Source organism: Podarcis liolepis (assembly GCF_965112155.1).
Source record: "Podarcis liolepis genome assembly, chromosome: 13".
In the NCBI taxonomy this organism is placed as follows: Eukaryota; Metazoa; Chordata; class Lepidosauria; order Squamata; family Lacertidae; genus Podarcis; species Podarcis liolepis.
In genome coordinates, this window is record NC_139573.1 from 14190653 (window position 1) to 14209645 (window position 18993).

The window sequence follows — 18993 nt, forward strand, 5'->3', positions numbered from 1 at the left end:
TATGACTGCCAAGAATCTGAATTTATTTAAAGATTATGTAACCACTAAGCAAAGCCTGCCTTTCAGGGATCATATCGTGAACTGAAATGTGAGTAAACTTTTTGTTACTTTACTCAGAAACACTCTTGTGTCTTTGTTCTTTTGTTGTTTGTTTGTTGTTTAGTCGTGTCTGACTCTTCGTGACCCCATGGACCAGAGCACGCCAGGCCCTCCTGTCTTCCACTGCCTCCCAGTTTGGTCAAACTCATGCTGGTAGCTTTGAGAAAACTGTCCAGCCATCTCGTCCTCTGTCGTCCCCTTCTCCTTGTGCCCTCAATCTTTCCCAACATCAGGGTCTTTTCCAGGGAGTCTTCTCTTCTCATGAGGTGGCCAAAGTACTGGAGCCTCAGCTTCAGGATCTGCCCTTCCAGTGAGCACTCAGGGCTGATTTCCTGAAATAAACTTAACTAAGAGATTCAAATGAATCTGCAAACTAGCTTCCAGCTATATTGAGGGGAATCTGCTCCGCTACATCGTTTACTAGAGTGAGTGAAGGAAGGATAACACTAATTCAATATATCCTTTCCTACTATTCTTAACATTCCCACATTTCCCAGGCAACCTGAGACCTCTTCACATTGTCTGCCTCTGCTCCGCCCTCTTCATGCCTCTTCGGGTTCTGTGAGACCAGAGGAGAGGGGAGCTTGTCCTATACACAGAACCTAGGAGATGCTTTCTAAATTGCATTTGTTCAAGAAAGCAGTCTCTCCTCAGCAGAGAGGGTCCTATAGCTGCTGAGCAAATAATGTCTCTGTGACTCATAATGTGGCCCTCTTTATGCTGGCAGCAAGAAAAATCAGGAAGAATGAATTGGATAAAATGTCAGTAAATTGTAAGGTAGATTAGGAGGTCTAAATAGAATTGCATGGCACGTAATCATGGAGGCGCCCCATTTGCAGTCTCACTTGCAAAATACCGTTCTGATGGCTTATGCAGAGGCTTTGTTTACATATGCATTCTTTTTTAAATTGTATTTCTGATTTTCAGTTTTACACATTTCAAGAATTTTACAATTGTTTTAACATTTCAAAACTTGACTTCCTTCCCCTTCTTTCTGTGGTTCCTTATATTTATTTTTAATATTTTCTGCATATCCAAAATTGCTCATTTATTCATCTACCTTAAATATATACTCTTAAAAAACTGCAGGTTATTACAGCAATCCCGCCAATGTTCTTATCTGTTTGTAATTTGTTTGTAAATATTCCACAAACAATTTCCATTCTTTTATTAAAAAGTTTGTTATTTTGATTTCTTATTTTTCTGGTAAATTTTGCCATTTCTGTGTATTCCATTCTTCTTTTGTTGGGACTTCTTCTTCTTTCCTTTTTGGGGCAAATAACATTCCTGCCGCTGTAGTCACATAGAAAAAATAATTTCTATACAGTTTGGGTAGTTTACACATGCATTCCTTTGTTAAGTGTTTGTACAGTTTTGTTATGGCCTTTGGTTAGTACAATAAAAGCTTATTTTCTTTACATTAAACTCATTCAGAGGTTTGAGCAGCTCCGTATCTCCTGGCCTAATGTACGTAAAGAGATGAGTTGTAGAGCACTTTGTCCTAAAGAAAACAAAAAAAAGACCACAAAAATTGCCAGCAATAATTCACTATCTGTCCCAAGCACTTATTTCAGTTCACTGCAGTGCTGAGGTTATCTTTTCCCTCAGGCCATCACACTCTGTACTCATCCCAGAAGTAACAAGGATAAGGACCAAGCGTATTGGTTGGAATCTATCCTTTTCCTCACATTCTTCTAAGCAGCAACTGCACACATCACTCCAATTCCCAGTTTAGACAGCCATTTCCTCAGGAGGATTCAGCTCCAGAAGCTTCCGTCAGTTAGATCAAGGAAGAAAAACCATATTGGCCTAATTAACTGGTGCCTGGATATGAACTTTTCTGGCAAGCTTTGTTGAGCTACCCTGCGGGAGCCAATTTAAAAGATGATCTGTAACTGCAACATTTAGCGGTGCCAAAGTAGAATGATTTTAATGGAGTCGAGATGCAGTTCACCCACTCAATAGGTCACAGAAAAGTCACCTTGCTCTGTCGTCAGTTGAAGAGAGGGGATTGGTGGGGTGAGTTCTGCTCAAATGAACTCTTTGAAATTGAGGAAAATATCAGTCACTTTTCCCAGGAGAACACGTGATAGAAGCTAAATTTATCCTCTATGCATCAGATTTGTTCTGCATGGGGAGGCAAGCTAGTATTTAGAGGGATGATTTTCACTAGTGAAATGGCACCGGGGGGGGGGAGTTAAACCTCTCCTCCACCAGCCATCATATGCCCAATTCAAATCTTCTTCTCTCCCCAAATGTTTTTAAAGGCTTTAAAAAGCGTAGTTTGGACCTTAGTGTAATGGGTTAAAAATGCTCTCCCTATATAATTTCTGTTAAATTGAGGCACATTTTCAAAATAAAACTTTGTGCAGACACTAGGGGGCGATAGAACATAAAGGATGGGGGATACGGGAGAAAACTTGAGCATTAGTAACATGCAAAATATCTGCAGGTATTTTTTAAGTCTCATAGACGTACTCAGTTTTGCAAGCCACATCCAATCATGTAACCCTGTAGTGAAACTCAGAAGTCTACCACAGCTGGACTGTGGTAATTATGGGATTAGTGCAGGTGATAGACTATAAGAGTGTTCCTTCAGCAATGCTCTCCAACCCGTTTGTTTTTTATAACAAGGAAGGTCAACATCTGTACTCTAGGACTACTCAATTCTCCACACAGCTGTTCAAGGGCTGACATGTATTTTACCTCCATTGAGATCACCCACCACAATAAAGCTGTCACCATGTTAGGGCTTCCTACATAAGGAGCCCATCGTAAATACGTACCTGTGCACAGGGCACATGTTAACACTGCTTGATTTTCTATGTTACATGAGTCAAAGAGAAAGATGTTAACATTTCATCATCATCATCTTTTATTTGTATCCTGTCCTCCCCAGCCAAAACCAGGCTCAGGGCTGCTAATATCCAATATATAACATTGGTATAAAATCGAACATTAATTAAATTACCTCCTAAAAACAAGTCAGGATCAAATTAAAATCTAATTAGATGGCTTTCCACAGGATTAGGGTTGGGAACAGTAAATGCTCGCCAGGCCCAACTGTTTACGCTGTTCTTATATGAGCCTGTGAGAATGATGGGAGGCCTCTTTCATACTAGTTCTTATACAAAAAGAGAAGGGGAGTCAGGCTGAGCCCTGACCAAAGGCCTGGTGGAACAACGCCGTCTTGCAGGCCCTGCAGAAGGATGTCAAATCCAGCAGGGCCCTGATCTCTTGTGGCAATCTCCCCAATTCTTGCAACCCTTCTTTCCCTTCAGAATGGACATGTGGGCAAACCTTTGAACCATTCCTCAATCAAAATTTGGTAGGTCCATCAGGGACTAAATGGCACTCCTTCCAGGAAAGGTGGATCAGCAAGGCAACTTTTACCCATCCTTCTTCTATAGCAAGGAAAGCTGGCCATGAGGCAAGTCGTCACTGCTCAGCCGTGGTGTCTCTCAGTCTAGCCTAGACTGTGAACCTGAAGGAGCTTCTCCACCCCCATCATCCAGCCCAGAGACTGAGGTCTAGCTCTGGGGTCCTTCTTGCGGTTCCCTCATTGTGAGAAGTGAAGCTACATGGAAACAGGAAGGGCCTTCTCGGTAGTGGTGCCCACCCTGTGGAATGCCCTCCCATCAGATGTCAAGAAGATAAACAAGCATACAACCTTCTCTAGACAAGTATACAACCTGTTAAATTAAATCTGAAGGCAGCCCTATATTGAAACACTTTTAATGTGTGATATTCTGTTGTGTTTTTGTATATTCTGTTGGAAGCCACCCAGAGTGGGCTGAGTCAACCTAGTCAGGTGGGTGGAACTCAAAAAATAAAGTAACCACCACCATGCAGGGCTGCTATGAGGATAAAACTGGATCATGTGCTTTACCCTGCTTTGAGCCTTGCTAATCGAAATCTTTTTTAATCTTTGTTATGGGAACCAAACACAAGGCATTGCCCAAAAAGCAAAGAATGCAGGTTTTTATTGGTTAAAGTAGGGAACAGAAAGAGCAGAATATGTATAAAAATTACAAAGTCGAACTCAAAACATTGCCAAATAAATACGGATGTTATTATCTCCTGTATATATACACACACACAAAATAAAAGACAATGGGGGCTAGTGCTCAGCCAACTGGGATCTACGAAAGACAGAAGAGCCAAACAAGTTCAAATGCCCAAACTCAAGTGAAATGGAAGTTAAGGTGAGAAACGGGCAACAGGGTTGCCCTCCCTAACAGTAGAGATGGGGCAGGCCTGGTGTTGGAAAAGTGGGAAGAGTCTAGGGAAAGACATGGGAGTGAGCTGAGCAGCCCTGCTGATTTTTCAGACTGACTCATGAAGGCTAATTCTTATTACTGCAGAGGATCGAGGCTAGGCTGATGCATAGGGAAGTAGAACTAGAGGGAGCAAAACTAGGGCTTAACCCTGGAGTCCTGCAATTCCCTCTCTTGTCTCTCACTCCTTCAACCTAGTGTCTTTGAATGTATGATAAAAACAAATCCAACCTTGCTGGGCCCTAGATAGCCAAGGTAGTGTCCTCCAGATGTTGTTGGACAACAACTCCCATCAGCCCCGGCTATCATAGCCAAGGAGGAGAAATGCTGGGAGCTGTCGTTCAGCAACAGCTGGATGACACCGCCTTGGCTAACCCTGCCCCAGGCCTTTGATTTTCTAGATCCTCTGAGAGGTAGCAGGTTCTGCCTGAAGGCCAAACACCACCAGGCAGGAGAGCAGTCCCCCCCCACTTGCCGTCTCCTCTTCCTGCCCCCTCACTTCATTCACTTTGTGCCTGATACGCAATGGTGGCTGCAGCCTGGCTCTGGGATCCTTGCACTTTGCCATTCACCACTAGCAGGAGAGGCGTCTCCACCCGGATGCTAGAAAAAGTAAAACTCTGAAAAAGAGGAATGGAGAAAAGGTTAGGGTGCGGAGGAGGGATTCAATCTAAGTAAGGCCTCCCTCCCTCCAAACCTTGCTGACTGTAACTGGGACTACAGGGACTATTTTCAGGCAAGATTTGCTTACATATTGGCAAATTCAGGCAGCGTAATCACAGCTGATGGAGAGAACCTTGCACAACAAAACCAATGTCTCCAAAAGACCTGACATTTTGCGATAAGGAAAGTGACAGGAAAATGCACTGGGACAGTGTTAACACTTGCTTAGGTGTAATGTCTAGCTTTCCTGCAAACAAATAAAAATGAACTACGCATTAAATAGCTGGCACTGTCTAATCTCCTCTACAGGCAAATCAGGACAAATGCTCAAATAAGCAGGTTATCTGAAAACACACACACACCCAGATTTACACAACTTCCAACTGAAACAAAGTTTTAAAAGTGCCATTTAAAAAAAGACATGGAGGCTTCCTCTCCACTTGGAATCTTTCTCCCAGAATGACTGATCTGGGAATGGGTGGGGGAAAATACATAAGAACAAGGGGGTGCCAAGACAGACAAGATGACGCCAGTAAGCCTTGAATTGTTGCCACTGCTTTAAACTGTTTCCATCACTTGTGCATTCAAGTAATTCTGTGCTGTCTCTTCCAACTACCTCTTTGGAGTCTCTGGTTGCATCACGAGCAACACGGAAACAGGTACATAATAGAATTTGAAAGGGCCAAAGAAAGAGCACAGACGGAACTCACCTTGCCTTGGTGCTGGATGTGATGATGCTGAAGGTGAGGCTCAGGGATGGCCACCGAGTCCCCAATCAAAACCCCCCAGCTTTGCGCCATGTTGTACACAGTGACAGCAAAACAGGGGCCCTCGGTGGAGTCAGTCAGGCCAAAAGTGCTGTTTGAGTAAAGAGAGGAAAGAACAAAATATGTTTAAAAAGAAGTATCAGTCAGGTTGCTGGATGGGTAGACAGGGAAGTGGAAAGATCAAGAGATGAGCAAGATGGATACTTGCCCACACAGCAGAGCCCAAGGAGCTGGTCATGGTTGATAAAGCTCAAGGACAGACTAAGCATCTTGTAGGTGTCATAGTCTCCAAGCTCAACAGAGAGTTCCCTGTTATCCCATCAAAGGTAGTTTCTCCTTATTAGAACTGCCTTACTCTACAGCAAGGATGGACAACTTCCAGCCAGTGAGCCAATCTCAGCTTGTGTGGTCGTTTTCCCCAAAACATGGCTACCACTCATAAGCCAACATCAGTTGTGATGGCAGCTGAGTTGGCAGGTGGGTGAGTGAATTTGGCCAGCAAGGCCAATCCTGATAAGGATCTGGCTCATAGAGCCAAAAGGTTTTCCACCCCTGCTCTAAAGAACCAACAACACATCAAGCTGAACACATTTCAGAATCAAGATTAAGGTATTTACTTCTGTTTAAGCAAGCGTCTGGTGGCCTCCATAATGATGTGCGTTTGTGGGATAAGCTTCCACAGCTTTTTGCTACTTTGAAATAATTATTGAAACCTATCCCAAACCTATCTTCCTAGGGAAGAATATAAGCCCTAACAAGCTATGAAGAGAGCGGGATAAAGCTAAGCAGGAAGGAAAAGGTGGATATAGTCCGGGGGGGGGGGGGGAGACATAGGAAAAGATTCCAAGGCAGGATGTGGCAGAAACTCACAAGGGCACCTTTTCCTCTGTGGTCAGACTGAACAGCACCTTCCCCAGCACCACAACACCAGAGTTAACGCCAGACCTCAAGGTGCCCAGGGGGCGCTGTTCCAGTTGCACCTTCTGACCCGAGGGCCCTTGGTAGCGCCCATCCCCACACGGGCCCAGCTGGGAGGTACGCAGGCTTCCCAGCATGCTCTGCAGCTTCTTGCCTTTCACTTTTCCCTGCAAGGGAGAAAAGCAGCATGGTGAGTCACCTTTGCATTGTTGGACGATGCTACATTTGCAATGGGTCAGGCAGTGAAAGGACACCAAGTCTTGTTGCCGTTAATAATACCTTGTTTTCAAGGAGGCTGGTTAGCCGCTCCAGGAAATCTACAAGTTGCTGCTCCCGCTGGCGTGGTTCCGGGCAAGCTGGATCAAGGGCTGCTGCCTGTGCAAAGCCCTCCAGAGCTTCCATGTAGTTTTCTTCATACTTATATAGCTGCCCCCAAAAACAACAGAGCAGAAGGTGATAAGCTAGGGTCACGTGGAACTTACACTACTATAGAAATAGGAAACTGCAGGCACAGGTCAACTAAGCCAGAACAAGGGCAGAGATTGAAAATCGGTCCCTTGATGACTGCTTAGATGTATTTCTTAAGATGCCTTAAGATGTATTTCACTTGGAATTGCCAGCCCCCCATCCTCTAACCAGACCCACACTTTTCAGAGTTCTCCACGATAGGTCAAGCACAAGACAGCCAAACCTATCTTGCCCCATGACTTTTCCCATCCTTTCTGCTCACCGTGGCTCGATTAAGATGTAGATCTGGATTACAAGATGCCGTGGGATCCACCTTCTCCTACAGAAAGAAGACCAAGAGAAAGGCATGGGCATCCACCATCACTTCCTCTGTGAGGACACTCTCCCCCTGCTCCCCAAGCACTTTCCTCCACAGTCATTTTTGCTTTTACCAGCTGCAGACCAAAATCCCCACCCACCCACCATCTAAAGGTGCATATTTATAAATGGCCCAATGGCAAATCATCACAAACCACACCTCATTTTCTTTCCCCTTCATTGGTCCAGCTCACAAAATCCACAGAACAGTTACATAAGTAATCAATCCTGACATGTGTTGTTCCAGGTATTTATATGCTCACAGGATTACTCTGAAAAGTTATTGCATGAGTACCATTTTTTTTTTCTAGGCTGCCCCTAACTATCCCTATTGGGCAACTTTAGCCTTCATTTTGATCTCTTGCACTTTTCCACTATGTTGGTGGGTCCAGCTGGGGATAGCAGCTGAGCTGAGCAAGAACCACTTTACAGATATGCCACAAAGTCGCGATTTAGAAAACCAGGCATTCTTCTACACCAACTACTGTCTGCCTCTATTCTATTCAAAGCAGGGGAGCACAAAATTATGCACCGTGATCTGAATGTGGATAGAGGTTTTTCTCTCTCACACACACAGTACTAGAACCCAGGGTCACCCAGTGATGAGGAATATTGGCAGATTCAGGACAGACAAAATAACTTCTTCACAGACTGTGTAGTTAAACTTTGATACTCACTATTATAATATGTAGTGGCGGGCACCAATTTAGCTTTAAAACAGGATTATAAGAATTCACGGAGAATACAGATCTCAGGGGGTACTAGTCATGGTGGTTATATATTAAGATTCAGAGGCTGATGTCAGAATACCAGTTGCTAGGGTTCACGAACACAATTGCGCTCATGCCCTGCTTATGAGCTTTCCATGGGCATAACTGGCCACAATAAGAACAAAATGCTGAACCCAATAGGCCTTTGGTATGACCCAGCCTTTGGGCTCTTATCTCCAAATAACGTCTTTTGTCAGATGCTAAAAAATAACAGGAGGTGAATATCCTCATCATCCTCGGTATGAGAACTTCCCAAGAGCATGGCAAACTTATGCTAGTGAAGACTGCAGCATCTTTATTTTATTTTGCAAAATGCATTAATTGCTTTACATTAGAAATATCAAAGCAATTTATGAAACAGGAGGGACCTTTAAAAACAACATGTGTATCTCATTTTTGCCTTACAGCAAGTTGGTTAGGTAGACTAGATTGAGGTTAGGCGTGTATATGCAGCAAAAGGAAGTGGCAGAATGCCGAAATGCCACCTCAACCTGCAGACAGGAGGTGCCCTTTCAGTATCCTTGCCTGTGTAGACAGACAGTATGCTGTAGTGGTTAGAGTGTTGCACTAGGACGGAGGAGACCAAGGTTCATATCTCCACTCAGCCATGAAGTTCTCTGGGTGACTTTGGGCCAGAAACTATCTAACCTACTTCGCATGACTGTTGTGAGGATAAAATGGGGAGTTGGGTGGGTGTGGGAAAGAGAACCGTGTATACTGCCTTGAGCTTCTAGGAAGAAAAGTGGGTATCAATCTAAAAAATAAATTAAAACAGTTACATAACTAGCATTCCATGAAAAGATTATAGCTCCAGCTGTGCAAGTTTCTCACTTGGAGAGAGGGTTTGCTATTTATTTTATTTGTGTGGTTTTACTTAGAAGAACATTAGAAAATGCATCTCCCTGCATACAGTCAGAAGTGACTTAGCCTGTTCCACCCCTTCAGAGTGCAACTTGCTCAGGTAACCCAGTAAGCTTTGCAGGCAAGGAAGGATTTGAAACTGGGTCTCCCTGCTTCCATTGCCAGCCTTCTAATCTGCCGCCTATAACTAGCCATTTCCACCTCAGCTCCTGGCAATGTAGAAGAGGCTTAACCTGGGCCCCCAACCCCCTCCTCCCCACCATACCACAGGCTTCCTCTAGAGTCCCCTCCAGCACCTACTGCTTGGGCATAGGCACTCAGCGCCTGCTGGGAGATCTTGGGGTTCTGCCCTGAATTGAAGAACAAGGAGAGGTAGGCATTGCCCAGAACATCTGTGGAATACAGAGAGCATAATTAGCAAGTTGCACAGCCGGTTCCCTTCCTTGCTCTATCCCACCCCACCTCAGGACCACCTGAAAAGCGGCGCATGACAGACTCACACCAGGAGCGGCCATCGCGCACATCCATCTGCACCGCCAGCTTGGCCTGCCGCACGCTGTCCATCACATTGTGTGCATGCTCATCAGCAGAGTTTGTGCGCAGCTGCCTCAGCACCATAGAGAGATTCCGCAGGGAGGCCTTGTTCTTGCACTGAAGAGAAAAGGGGCAGGAGAAAGACAAGGCTTCTGCAATTAGCAAGAATTCACATCCTACCTAGTGAAATGCAAAATATGACTCTCACTTCCCCAAAGTATTCCTTGAGGTATGTCCTTTGGCTTAATAGTCCTGGCTTGAAGTGCCAAGCAGCTCTCCAAACTAGAATCACCGCCTGCCCAAGGGAGGACTGAGGGGGGGACTTACATGGCTAAGCGCTCCAGAGAAGCAGGTGTGGGCAGCAGAGACATCACCCTTTTTCCAGTAAACTTCCCCTAACTGATTCCAGGCTTCTACCAGTTCTGGGTCCAGCTTGACAGCTTTGGAGAGCAGCTCTTCAGCCTGGGCATTATAACCTGGGGACACATTCAAGGCTTTCCCCTTCAGCATCAGTGTGTGAGCTCGACCCTTAGACAGGCCTAGCAGAGGATGGGAGAAAGAGAGATGCCGTAAGTGAACTGCAAGTCCATGAAATCCACACTGTGCTAGAAATTCAGTCACCGAGCTCATCCAAAAGAAATAATAATAATAATTTTATTATTTGTACCCTGCCCATCTGGCTGGGTTTCCCCAGCCATTCTGGACAGCTCACAGTAGAATATTAAAAACACGGCAAGATATCAAACATCACAAACTTCCCTAAACAGGATCATACATAACCACCCTAATGCCACCAGGAGCACAAATAATCAGGAATGCACAATAAAAAGGACACCTACAGAGCCTCACAGCATATGAGGAAGGAGGAGGAATGGTATACAAGTTGGAGAAAGGAGAATGCTGGTTCTGTTGAGATTTACCTTCTAATGCTTCCATTTTCTGAAGAGTCTTCTCCATCTCTTCCTGTACATCCTGCTGCTTTTTCCCAGCATCTTCCACCTTGTGGCTCTCAAAATAATGGTCTCGGAAATGATATAGCTGGTCAACCAGTTCCTATCAGGAAATCGCCAAACAGGGAACGTTACCATCAAACCAGAGCAACAACGTCTTGCCGATACACAGAATGCACTGCAAACAGAAGCTAAACACACACTTGTCTATCACTACCTTGACATTTGATGGTGGTTAACGGATGCCAAAGGAAGCATGTATGGGAAATTTGTGCAAAATGAGGTGTCTTTAGTTTTCCATTCAATATTGTTCGTTTCCAGGTTCCAGCAGTCTAGAGTTGCTCAGACACGAGCCAAAAAACCCCCAACTTTTAAAGACATGGCTGAGAACTCCACACCCTTGATTTCAATAACTAAGCTCTGAAAGTGATAAGAAAAGGGGTTGAAATAAATGACCCTCAGGGAATTGGACTAGATGCCCCCCCCCCCGCCAACGTGCTACGAGTCCTGGTCCTCAGTGGCTTGAGGGGCGAGCAAAGCCGAAGTACAAAGAAGAACGGGCAGAATCCTATGCAGTCAAAAGAAGGAGCAGGTTGCACCCTCTTCTCTGCATGGTTTCCACATCCACATTCCTCCACTCCCCCTCTCGCTACATCTCCTCCCTCATCGCTTGAAGTATTGTAATGGGGGGGGGGATTCCTGCTGGAGAAGCATATTCGGCAGCATATTCCCAGTAAAATGAGATCCGGGTGGATCCTGACACAGTTAAAACACCTGCACGGAGCAGGATGGAACTCCTGGCTGCTGCTTCCATGTTTTGCCAACTCGGGGGGGGGGGCGAGGAAACTGTTCGGATAATATATTGACTTTAGCAGAGGTCAGAGGAAGAAGAAAAACAGGCAGGCTTATGACACGGCGAGATGTTTTGCTCGCCCTACCTGCAAACCTTGCCGAGCTTGGGGGTTTTCTTCTTCTTCCTCAGCCATGATCGCTCGAGACTCTCCTCCGTTTCCTGTTATTCTCTTTGCTTGCAACCACGGAGGCTCCTGCAGAGACATCTAAAGGACTGGAGGCCAAACTGCAAGCCACAAAGAGAGGAATCGACCATTGTTCCTGGAAGCAGTAGGAATCATCCTGGCCGTGTTTAAATAAATGTTTTGCATTACACCTGCGTGACAGAGATGTACCTTCTTTTCTTATGCTGTTTCATAGCGATGGTGTTTTGAAAGATAACAGCCGTTCCTTATATTCGTTAAAATAAAATAAAAACAGCTTGTTCCCTGCCCAATGGAAAATATTCTGTACGTGATCTGAGACACTGTTTCTGAAAGACGAAGCTGCAGCTATTCAAAAGGAAGCTTGTCATATTTTTACTTGTGTATTTTCAGCTGTATCTTATGTGAATTGCTTACAGGTTTCTGCGATACAAAATGCCATGAAATTACATACTGTATTTTCATTTCATATTAAAATGTTTTCACTAGCAAGACAGAATCCAATCCTTTGCATAGGTGGGCATGCTTAAATCCATTAACTTCAATGGTTTTGTGCAAAAATCATGAAACAGGTTGTGTCTGGGTGCTCAGTGAAATTTTATTTTTATTTTGTATTCCTCCTCTGCTTTCTTTCCCAAGAAATGGATGTTTGTAATTATGGTAATACAGACTAGTTACCCTTTATGCATCTTAATCACTCCATTCTATATATGGTGAGGGTGACATCAGAAGTGTGAATACAAAATCAAATGGTGATTAATGCAGGTAAAATGCATAGAATCAAAGGGGCTGGAAGGATCCAATTATCTGATTTGCAGAGCAATACAAACTCATCTGAAGTCTAGTAAATGCCTAAAATTTTAAAACAGGCTTCCTTAACCTCGACCCTCCAGATGTTTTTGACCTACAACTCCCTTGATCCCTAGCTAGGCAGGACCAGTAGTCAGGGATGATGGAAACTGTAGTTTCAAAACATCTGGAGGGCCGAGGTTGAGGAAGCATGTTTTAAAATGACTAACTTTAAAAAGCTATTAGAACTTAGATTGTATCCAATGCTAGTCCTACTCAGAGTACAGTGGTGCCTCGCAAGACAAAATTAATTCGTTCCGCAAGTTTTTCCTTCTTGCGAGTTTTTCGTCTTGCGAAGCACGGTTTCCCATAGGAATGCATTGAAAATCAATTAATGCGTTCCTAGGGAAACCGCTTGCCAGGCTGGTGGTGTGGAGAAGGGCTTTTCTCCCCACCGCAAGCCTTCAGGACAGGTACGGGAATAGAGGGGAAGGGGCGCAGCGCTTCTCCTCTGTTCCCGGGGCTTGCGGTGGGAGGAGGGTTTTTCCTCCCCACCGCCAACATTCAGAACAGCATTCTGAATGTTGGCGGTGGGAAGGAAAACCCTCCTCCCACCGCAAGTCTTCAGGACAGCCATCCGAAGGCTGGCGCGGGGAGAAGGGCTTTCCGCCCCACCGCCAGCCTTCGGAGGAGGTCCGAGGACAGTGGGGAAGAAGCGCTGCGTTTCCCCGCTGTCCCGGAGATTTCCCTATGGGCTTTCATCTTGCGAAGGAAGCCCATAGGGAAATTCGTTTTGCGAAGCGCCTCCAAAACGGAAAACCCTTTCGTCTAGCGGGTTTTCCGTCTTGCGAGGCGTTCGTCTTGCGGGGCACCACTGTACATCCATTTGAATTAATGAACCTGTTAGTCACGTCTATTCTACTCTAAGTAGGACTAGCATTGTCTACAACCCTAAGTTCTAACAGCAAAAAACTGCTCATAGTGGTATGTACCAACAAAAAGTGTGTGCACACTAATCAGAGGCAAACACACCAGGCATATTAGATTTTTCCTCCCCACCCCACAAAAACCCTCAACCCAACCTGTTTCAATAAGCAGTGAACAAATTAAGCACAGGCTTGCAAACATGTTTATGCACGTAATTGGAGAAAAAAGTACCATTACGTTACAACACAAATGTGGCAGTTCAAAGCAATAATCGGGAGGAAAGATCACATAACACATTAGTTGCAACAATATAGTAATTAAACAATTAGGCTGTAATCCTGTACATCTGTACCCAGACACCACAGAATTCAATAGACCTTATTACCAGGTAAGTATATGTAAGATTGCAGCCTTGGTGCCAGAAAAAAATGACATGGTGAAGCAAGCTTTCACATTTCACTTTAAGGAATCATAATTTGTGTGAGAGCCAGAGTCATAATCGTATGTTGCAGGGCAGGAATTAATCTTGCTGAGTAATGGAACAATGACAGCATATATGCAACAATATCTAGAGGTGCGGGTGGCTATAGTAACCATTAGCAACAACTGGAACACTCTGCTGAGAGAAAGAAAGAAGCTTAGAAAGGAATTGGTTTTAACTGGAGCATTTACTCCTTTAGTCCTCACTGCAGGCTCTCTTCCTTTAAAATTTGCTACTTCTGAGATTTCAGGAAATTTAACGCACATTAGACTTCACTGAGATCTGGCCTGTGGGTTCTTTTAAAAGCCTCAAGTCTGCAACGAGCATTTCAGTCCAACAAGCATTTCATGCCTAACCTGGATATTCAAAAAGGCCTAAACTTGTCAACATAAGTTACAATTTATATTCTCTTAATTTTATATGCCTTGTTGCCTCCTGCTTGCTGTTCCAAACCATTGCCAGGAGAGGTAAAGAAGCTGTTGCCAGACTGGCCCAGTGGTGGAGAGGCAGCAAAGAAGGGTTTGAAATGGAAGTCCCCATCACCACGCCAGTCCTGGATAGGTGTTGCATTCTCAGAGAACCTGGCAGCATTACCTAGAACATGTGAACAAGAGATATTGTATTAGGGGGATTTAATCTACAAGTAAGCCAATATTAGCCACAGTAGTATGTTAACACAGAGAATACTCAATATATGCCTACAGTTTTACTAGAGTAGAGTAGAGTAGAGTAGACTGATGGATTGATTGTTAAGCCTCTCTGGGAATTGTAGCTCTGTGAGGGAAATTTAGGAATCTCCTTTTGACTCCTTACAAACTACCATTCCCAGAAATTGAGGCAGGAGGCTATGGCAGTTTAAAGTGGCAAGATCCTGCTTTAAATGTATAGTGTAGATAAGGAAATGATTAGGGCATATTCAGTGAGGTGTGGCACTCAAGAGAATTAACCACAAAAATTGGGCAAAGTTCCATTTGCTTTGCTAGGAGAGACAGAAGAAATGAGTTGGTAACATCATCACCATTGTCATCATAATTTATTATTTATATGCTGCTCATCTGACTGGGTTGCCCCAGCCACTCTAAGCGGCTCCATGTGTCTGGGGGCAAAACTATACTTTTCTAATATACATAGGATTTCCCCATCATGCCTATGTTTCTCTCATATTGCTCTTTGTGGAAAAAAAGTTAATTGCACTGAGTATGCTAGTACAAGTTTAACTACCCAACTGAAAGGCCCCTGTCCTTACCCAAAGAGAAACCAAATACAGGCTGGATAGGAGGCTCTTGGCCTGCCTCCTGGTTGGCCACAGCAATGTTGCGCAAGCGTAGGCTGTCATAGAGGCCCTGCAATTTCTGGTACTGCCGATTGCGCTCCATGAGTTTCTCTGAGAGCTCAGTGAATTTCTTTTTGTATTCTTCCAGTACTTTCTTTAGGGAGGAGACCTCACTCTTCATGGAAGTCAGCTCCACATCTTTGCTCTGGAGTTGCTGGGTGTAGACTTTCTCCATCTGCTTCAAGTGACCCTCTGCCTTGCTGTAGGTATATTCTTGGTATAAGCGCTCCTGATGAACCTGCAAGGATAGAAGATAGAGTAAGCAGGAGCATAAGAGCCACTGTGATGTCAGGGCTGAGCAATATGTGCTCGATGTATTTCCCCCCCCCCCTTGATTCTTCCTCATTATTTTTCTTCCTTTCTCTTTCAGCTGAAATCTCTAGCAGAAGTTGAGCAGATTGGAGGCTGGAGTAGTAGTACAGTCAAATCTTAGTTGTCAAACGTAATCCATTTTGGAAGACAGTTCAACTTCTGAAATGTTAGACAACTGAAAACTGAAGCGGAAGCCTCAATAAAATAAGAAAACTCAAAATGGAAGTCACGTAACACGTTCAGCTTCCAAAAACCGGAGCAGTTACTTCTGAGTTTTAGGCATTCGGGAGCCAAAACATTCCAAAACGGAGGCGTTCGGGGACCAAGGTTTGACTGTAGCAGTAGTAAATTTAATGTCTATACCTCCCTTCATCTAAGGATCACAGGGTGGGTTACACAACACAAACATGCATAACATAGTAACAAAACAAAGCAAAACAACAAAAGAAAAGAAAAGAAAAGAAATAACCCCCAACACACAGAGTTTAAAAGGCCATAAATTGTTTAATTAGCCAAAGGTAGTTTCTTAACTATTTTATGTCTGGTTTTTCTGTTACAAATCCACCCCAATCTGCATCTCCTCTTGATAGTGAAAAGATAGAGTACAGCTAAATTTTCAAAACTTTAAAATTCCATTGGTGGAAACCTGTTCAAGGAATGTTTACCTGGTATGTCCAGAAAGCCAGAGCCCTGGAACTGATGTCCAGAATAATCTCTGGTCGCAGTCCAGATAGGACCATGGCTTTGTATTCCTCAGAAGGACTGAGTTCTGTTCGAACAATATCCAGTTTACCAGAAAGAGCACTGGTACAAGCCGGGCAGACTGCAGGCGAGCGGCTAAATTCCCCACTGCCATGTTGGTCACAGAAAATATGTGAGCAGGCTGTGACCCATGCGTAGCCTGAAAGTTTGACTCGGCATTTGCGGTAATTGCAAAGAAGCATATCCTCACAGACTGACATGTTTGATGGAGCCAGTGCAAAAGTTTTACAAGTACTTTTTATGCGATGGAAAGGTAGCGCTCACCATACCACACCTATAAAATGAAATAAGTATTAATGCTAGGATTTTCAAATTGCTTATAAGCTATGGCTGCCTGGCGGAGAACTGGACTTAAGATCATTATATGTTCATTTAGCAGATCTGCAATTCAGATTACCTAAAAGATTGCCTCCTCCTATTACAATACTGTATATGTCTACCTGAACCTTAAGATAGTCTTCTCAGGCCCTGCTCCTGGATCCCCTAATTGAAGTGAGTTGGATGGATTCGAAGGACAGGATCTATTCAGTGGTGACACCTCAGCTACAGAATGGCCTCCTCAAAAGATGTCTGGTGCCTTTTTCAGCACTACATTAAGACGTTTTTTATTGACTCAGGCTTTACTATTGCATTTTGAATCCATGCAGTAGCTCACCCCCAGCCACCTGAATTCAGTGACATATTGCCCACAGCTATCATGGCCTTTGACAGTCAATAAATTTGTCCAGTGTCTAAGCTCATCTAAACAAGTGACCATTGCCACATCTAAATCAAAAAATAAAAATCATGTGACAGCAAATCCCATAAATTATGTGCTGGGTACTGAAGCATGTCTTCCAGACTTGGTTGTAGGAGATCATTTTTATAGTACTAGTTCTGTCATGGACTTTAGGGAGGATGCTAGGCAAGTCATTTTCTCTGCCTCAGTAAGATCCCCATCTGTAACATGGCATTTATTTTGTCCTGTTTCACAGGATTGTTACAACAATGAATGCAGTAAGACTGTAAAGTATGTTGCAACTTTGACATACTGTACGAAAAAACAATCCGTAGTACTTTCTTTACTGTCAGTGAGTTCTAAAGGGGGAATATATTGTCAATTTGGGGGGTGGGTGGAATCACAAAAGGAGTTGTATCTGTTATTCAGACTTGGAATAATCTTAGTGAAACTAATGGATCAAGGGTTGTATCTGTCGAGTTCCACTCATGCAATAGGACTTCCCCTTCCTCTCATGCACCCCCAAAATCTCCAGAGATCCTCCGAAACGGGCTTTAAGGGTGCACAGGGGGCTGCTGAGGAGATGGAAGTTTTGTTGCACAAGTAGAACAACAATGTTGAATACAACCAGTGCTTTCGTTTCATTGGGTTACTCAAAGGTACGCAGTACCGGCACTTCCTTTTAGCCTCTTTGGTTAAAAAGTGTGACACTTAATGTAACAACTTCATGGCGAGTACAGGCACCAATTTTCTAGGGGGGAAAGCACTGGATACAACCCATACTAAGTTCCATTAATTTCAGTGGGCCTACTCTGAGTAGATACAGCCCAGGGAGTGCAAAACAGCCAAGAGACCAATCATCCAGTTCACCTTTTAAAGCATATTTGAAACACACTGTCCCTTCCAACTCTGCAATTCTATTGTTCTTCTCCTTGAAGAATTCTAGGCACTGTGCTTTTCCCTACAGTTGCACTTTCCAATGAATAACAGTGCCCAGAATTCTTTGAAGGAAAGGATGCTCTTCACCCTCCACACCCCATGCCAATCCACAGAGGATTTTTTTATAATATTTATATACTTTAAAAACACACACACATTAAGCCCACTTTTTATTCGCAACACATCAGTTCAATACTAAAACACTACCCTTTTTTTTTTCTTATAGTGGGAGGCAAGTCCCAGAAATTTAACAGACTTTAAATTTCCCTTCAAGGAGCATAAAATCCTGCTGGATCAGACCAAACAGCCCCGTCTAGTCCAGCATCCTTTTTCTCACAGCAGCCGACCAGAAAATGCCTTTGGGAAGCCCATCGACTAGATAAGATTAACCAGATGTACTTCCCACACAGCTGTCACGGTGTGAACAAAAAGTGGCACTCTTGAGTAAACAATAAAAGTTCAGCGAGTAGCTATTTTTGGCGGGGTGTAAAAACAAACAAAACCCTGTTGTTTTAAAAGAAAGTAAGCCCGGAAGTTTATGCTTTTGTGACGTAATATATTGAACTCTTTCGAACGAGGTATTTTACTGACATGAGTGCGCAGGCTTGTGAGGCAGTTATTTACAAATGGGAGTTAGAAAGATGGGCGATGGGGGAGGGGGAATAGGCAGCGAAGAAAGGGCGGGAAAATATGCAGAACGCCGAGGTTGGGAAAGAAGAAAGATGCTCACGCGCCGCCTCTTGATTGGTCCCCCACCCCCCGCGTCTCCAACGGCCGGAGCTCGCGCTGCTCTTCAAACCTACTTTTAATTCCAGCTCTTTTTGCCAACGCTTCCCCTGAGGCGCTAAAGAAGGCGAGGGGCGGGAGAGGGAGGGAAAAAGTGGCTAGGAATGCGAATCGCCAGGGGCATATCGCTGGCGGAAAGAAAAGCGAGTTAAGCACGGAACTGTCGTGTTTGTGTTTTTAAGCTGGACTTCTCCACGTCCCCGTCACAAAAATTACAATGCCCCTCACGTGCCAGTCAGCGAATTATAAAAGTTGCAAGCCGGAGTTCTGCAAACAACCAAAAAATG

General features: G+C 44.2%; 2 protein-coding genes across 6 annotated transcripts; both read right to left on the minus strand.

Annotated features, from left to right (window-relative positions):
* Positions 1-4064: 4064 nt before the first annotated feature.
* Positions 4065-11813, minus strand: TTC5 (tetratricopeptide repeat domain 5). Its single transcript, XM_083472956.1, has 10 exons — positions 11603-11813; positions 10635-10767; positions 10042-10253; positions 9681-9831; positions 9481-9572; positions 7455-7511; positions 7004-7150; positions 6677-6891; positions 5750-5897; positions 4065-4996 (listed from the first exon to the last, which is right to left on the minus strand). The coding sequence occupies exons 1-10, from the start codon at positions 11720-11722 to the stop codon at positions 4877-4879; spliced, it is 1395 nt and encodes a 464-aa protein (XP_083329082.1). The 5' UTR covers positions 11723-11813; the 3' UTR covers positions 4065-4876.
* A 1748-nt stretch (positions 11814-13561) lies between these two features.
* Positions 13562-18633, minus strand: CCNB1IP1 (cyclin B1 interacting protein 1). Of its 5 annotated transcripts, none has more exons than XM_083472221.1 (4): positions 18512-18633; positions 16167-16537; positions 15103-15427; positions 13562-14450 (listed from the first exon to the last, which is right to left on the minus strand). In XM_083472221.1, exons 2-4 carry the CDS (start codon positions 16461-16463, stop codon positions 14257-14259), a joined length of 816 nt encoding a protein of 271 aa, XP_083328347.1. In that variant the 5' UTR covers positions 16464-16537; positions 18512-18633; the 3' UTR covers positions 13562-14256. The 5 variants fall into 5 exon arrangements, with proteins under 5 accessions (XP_083328347.1, XP_083328346.1, XP_083328348.1 ...); XM_083472220.1 differs by having other exon boundaries at positions 18177-18617; XM_083472222.1 differs by having other exon boundaries at positions 18221-18615.
* Positions 18634-18993: the final 360 nt, after the last annotated feature.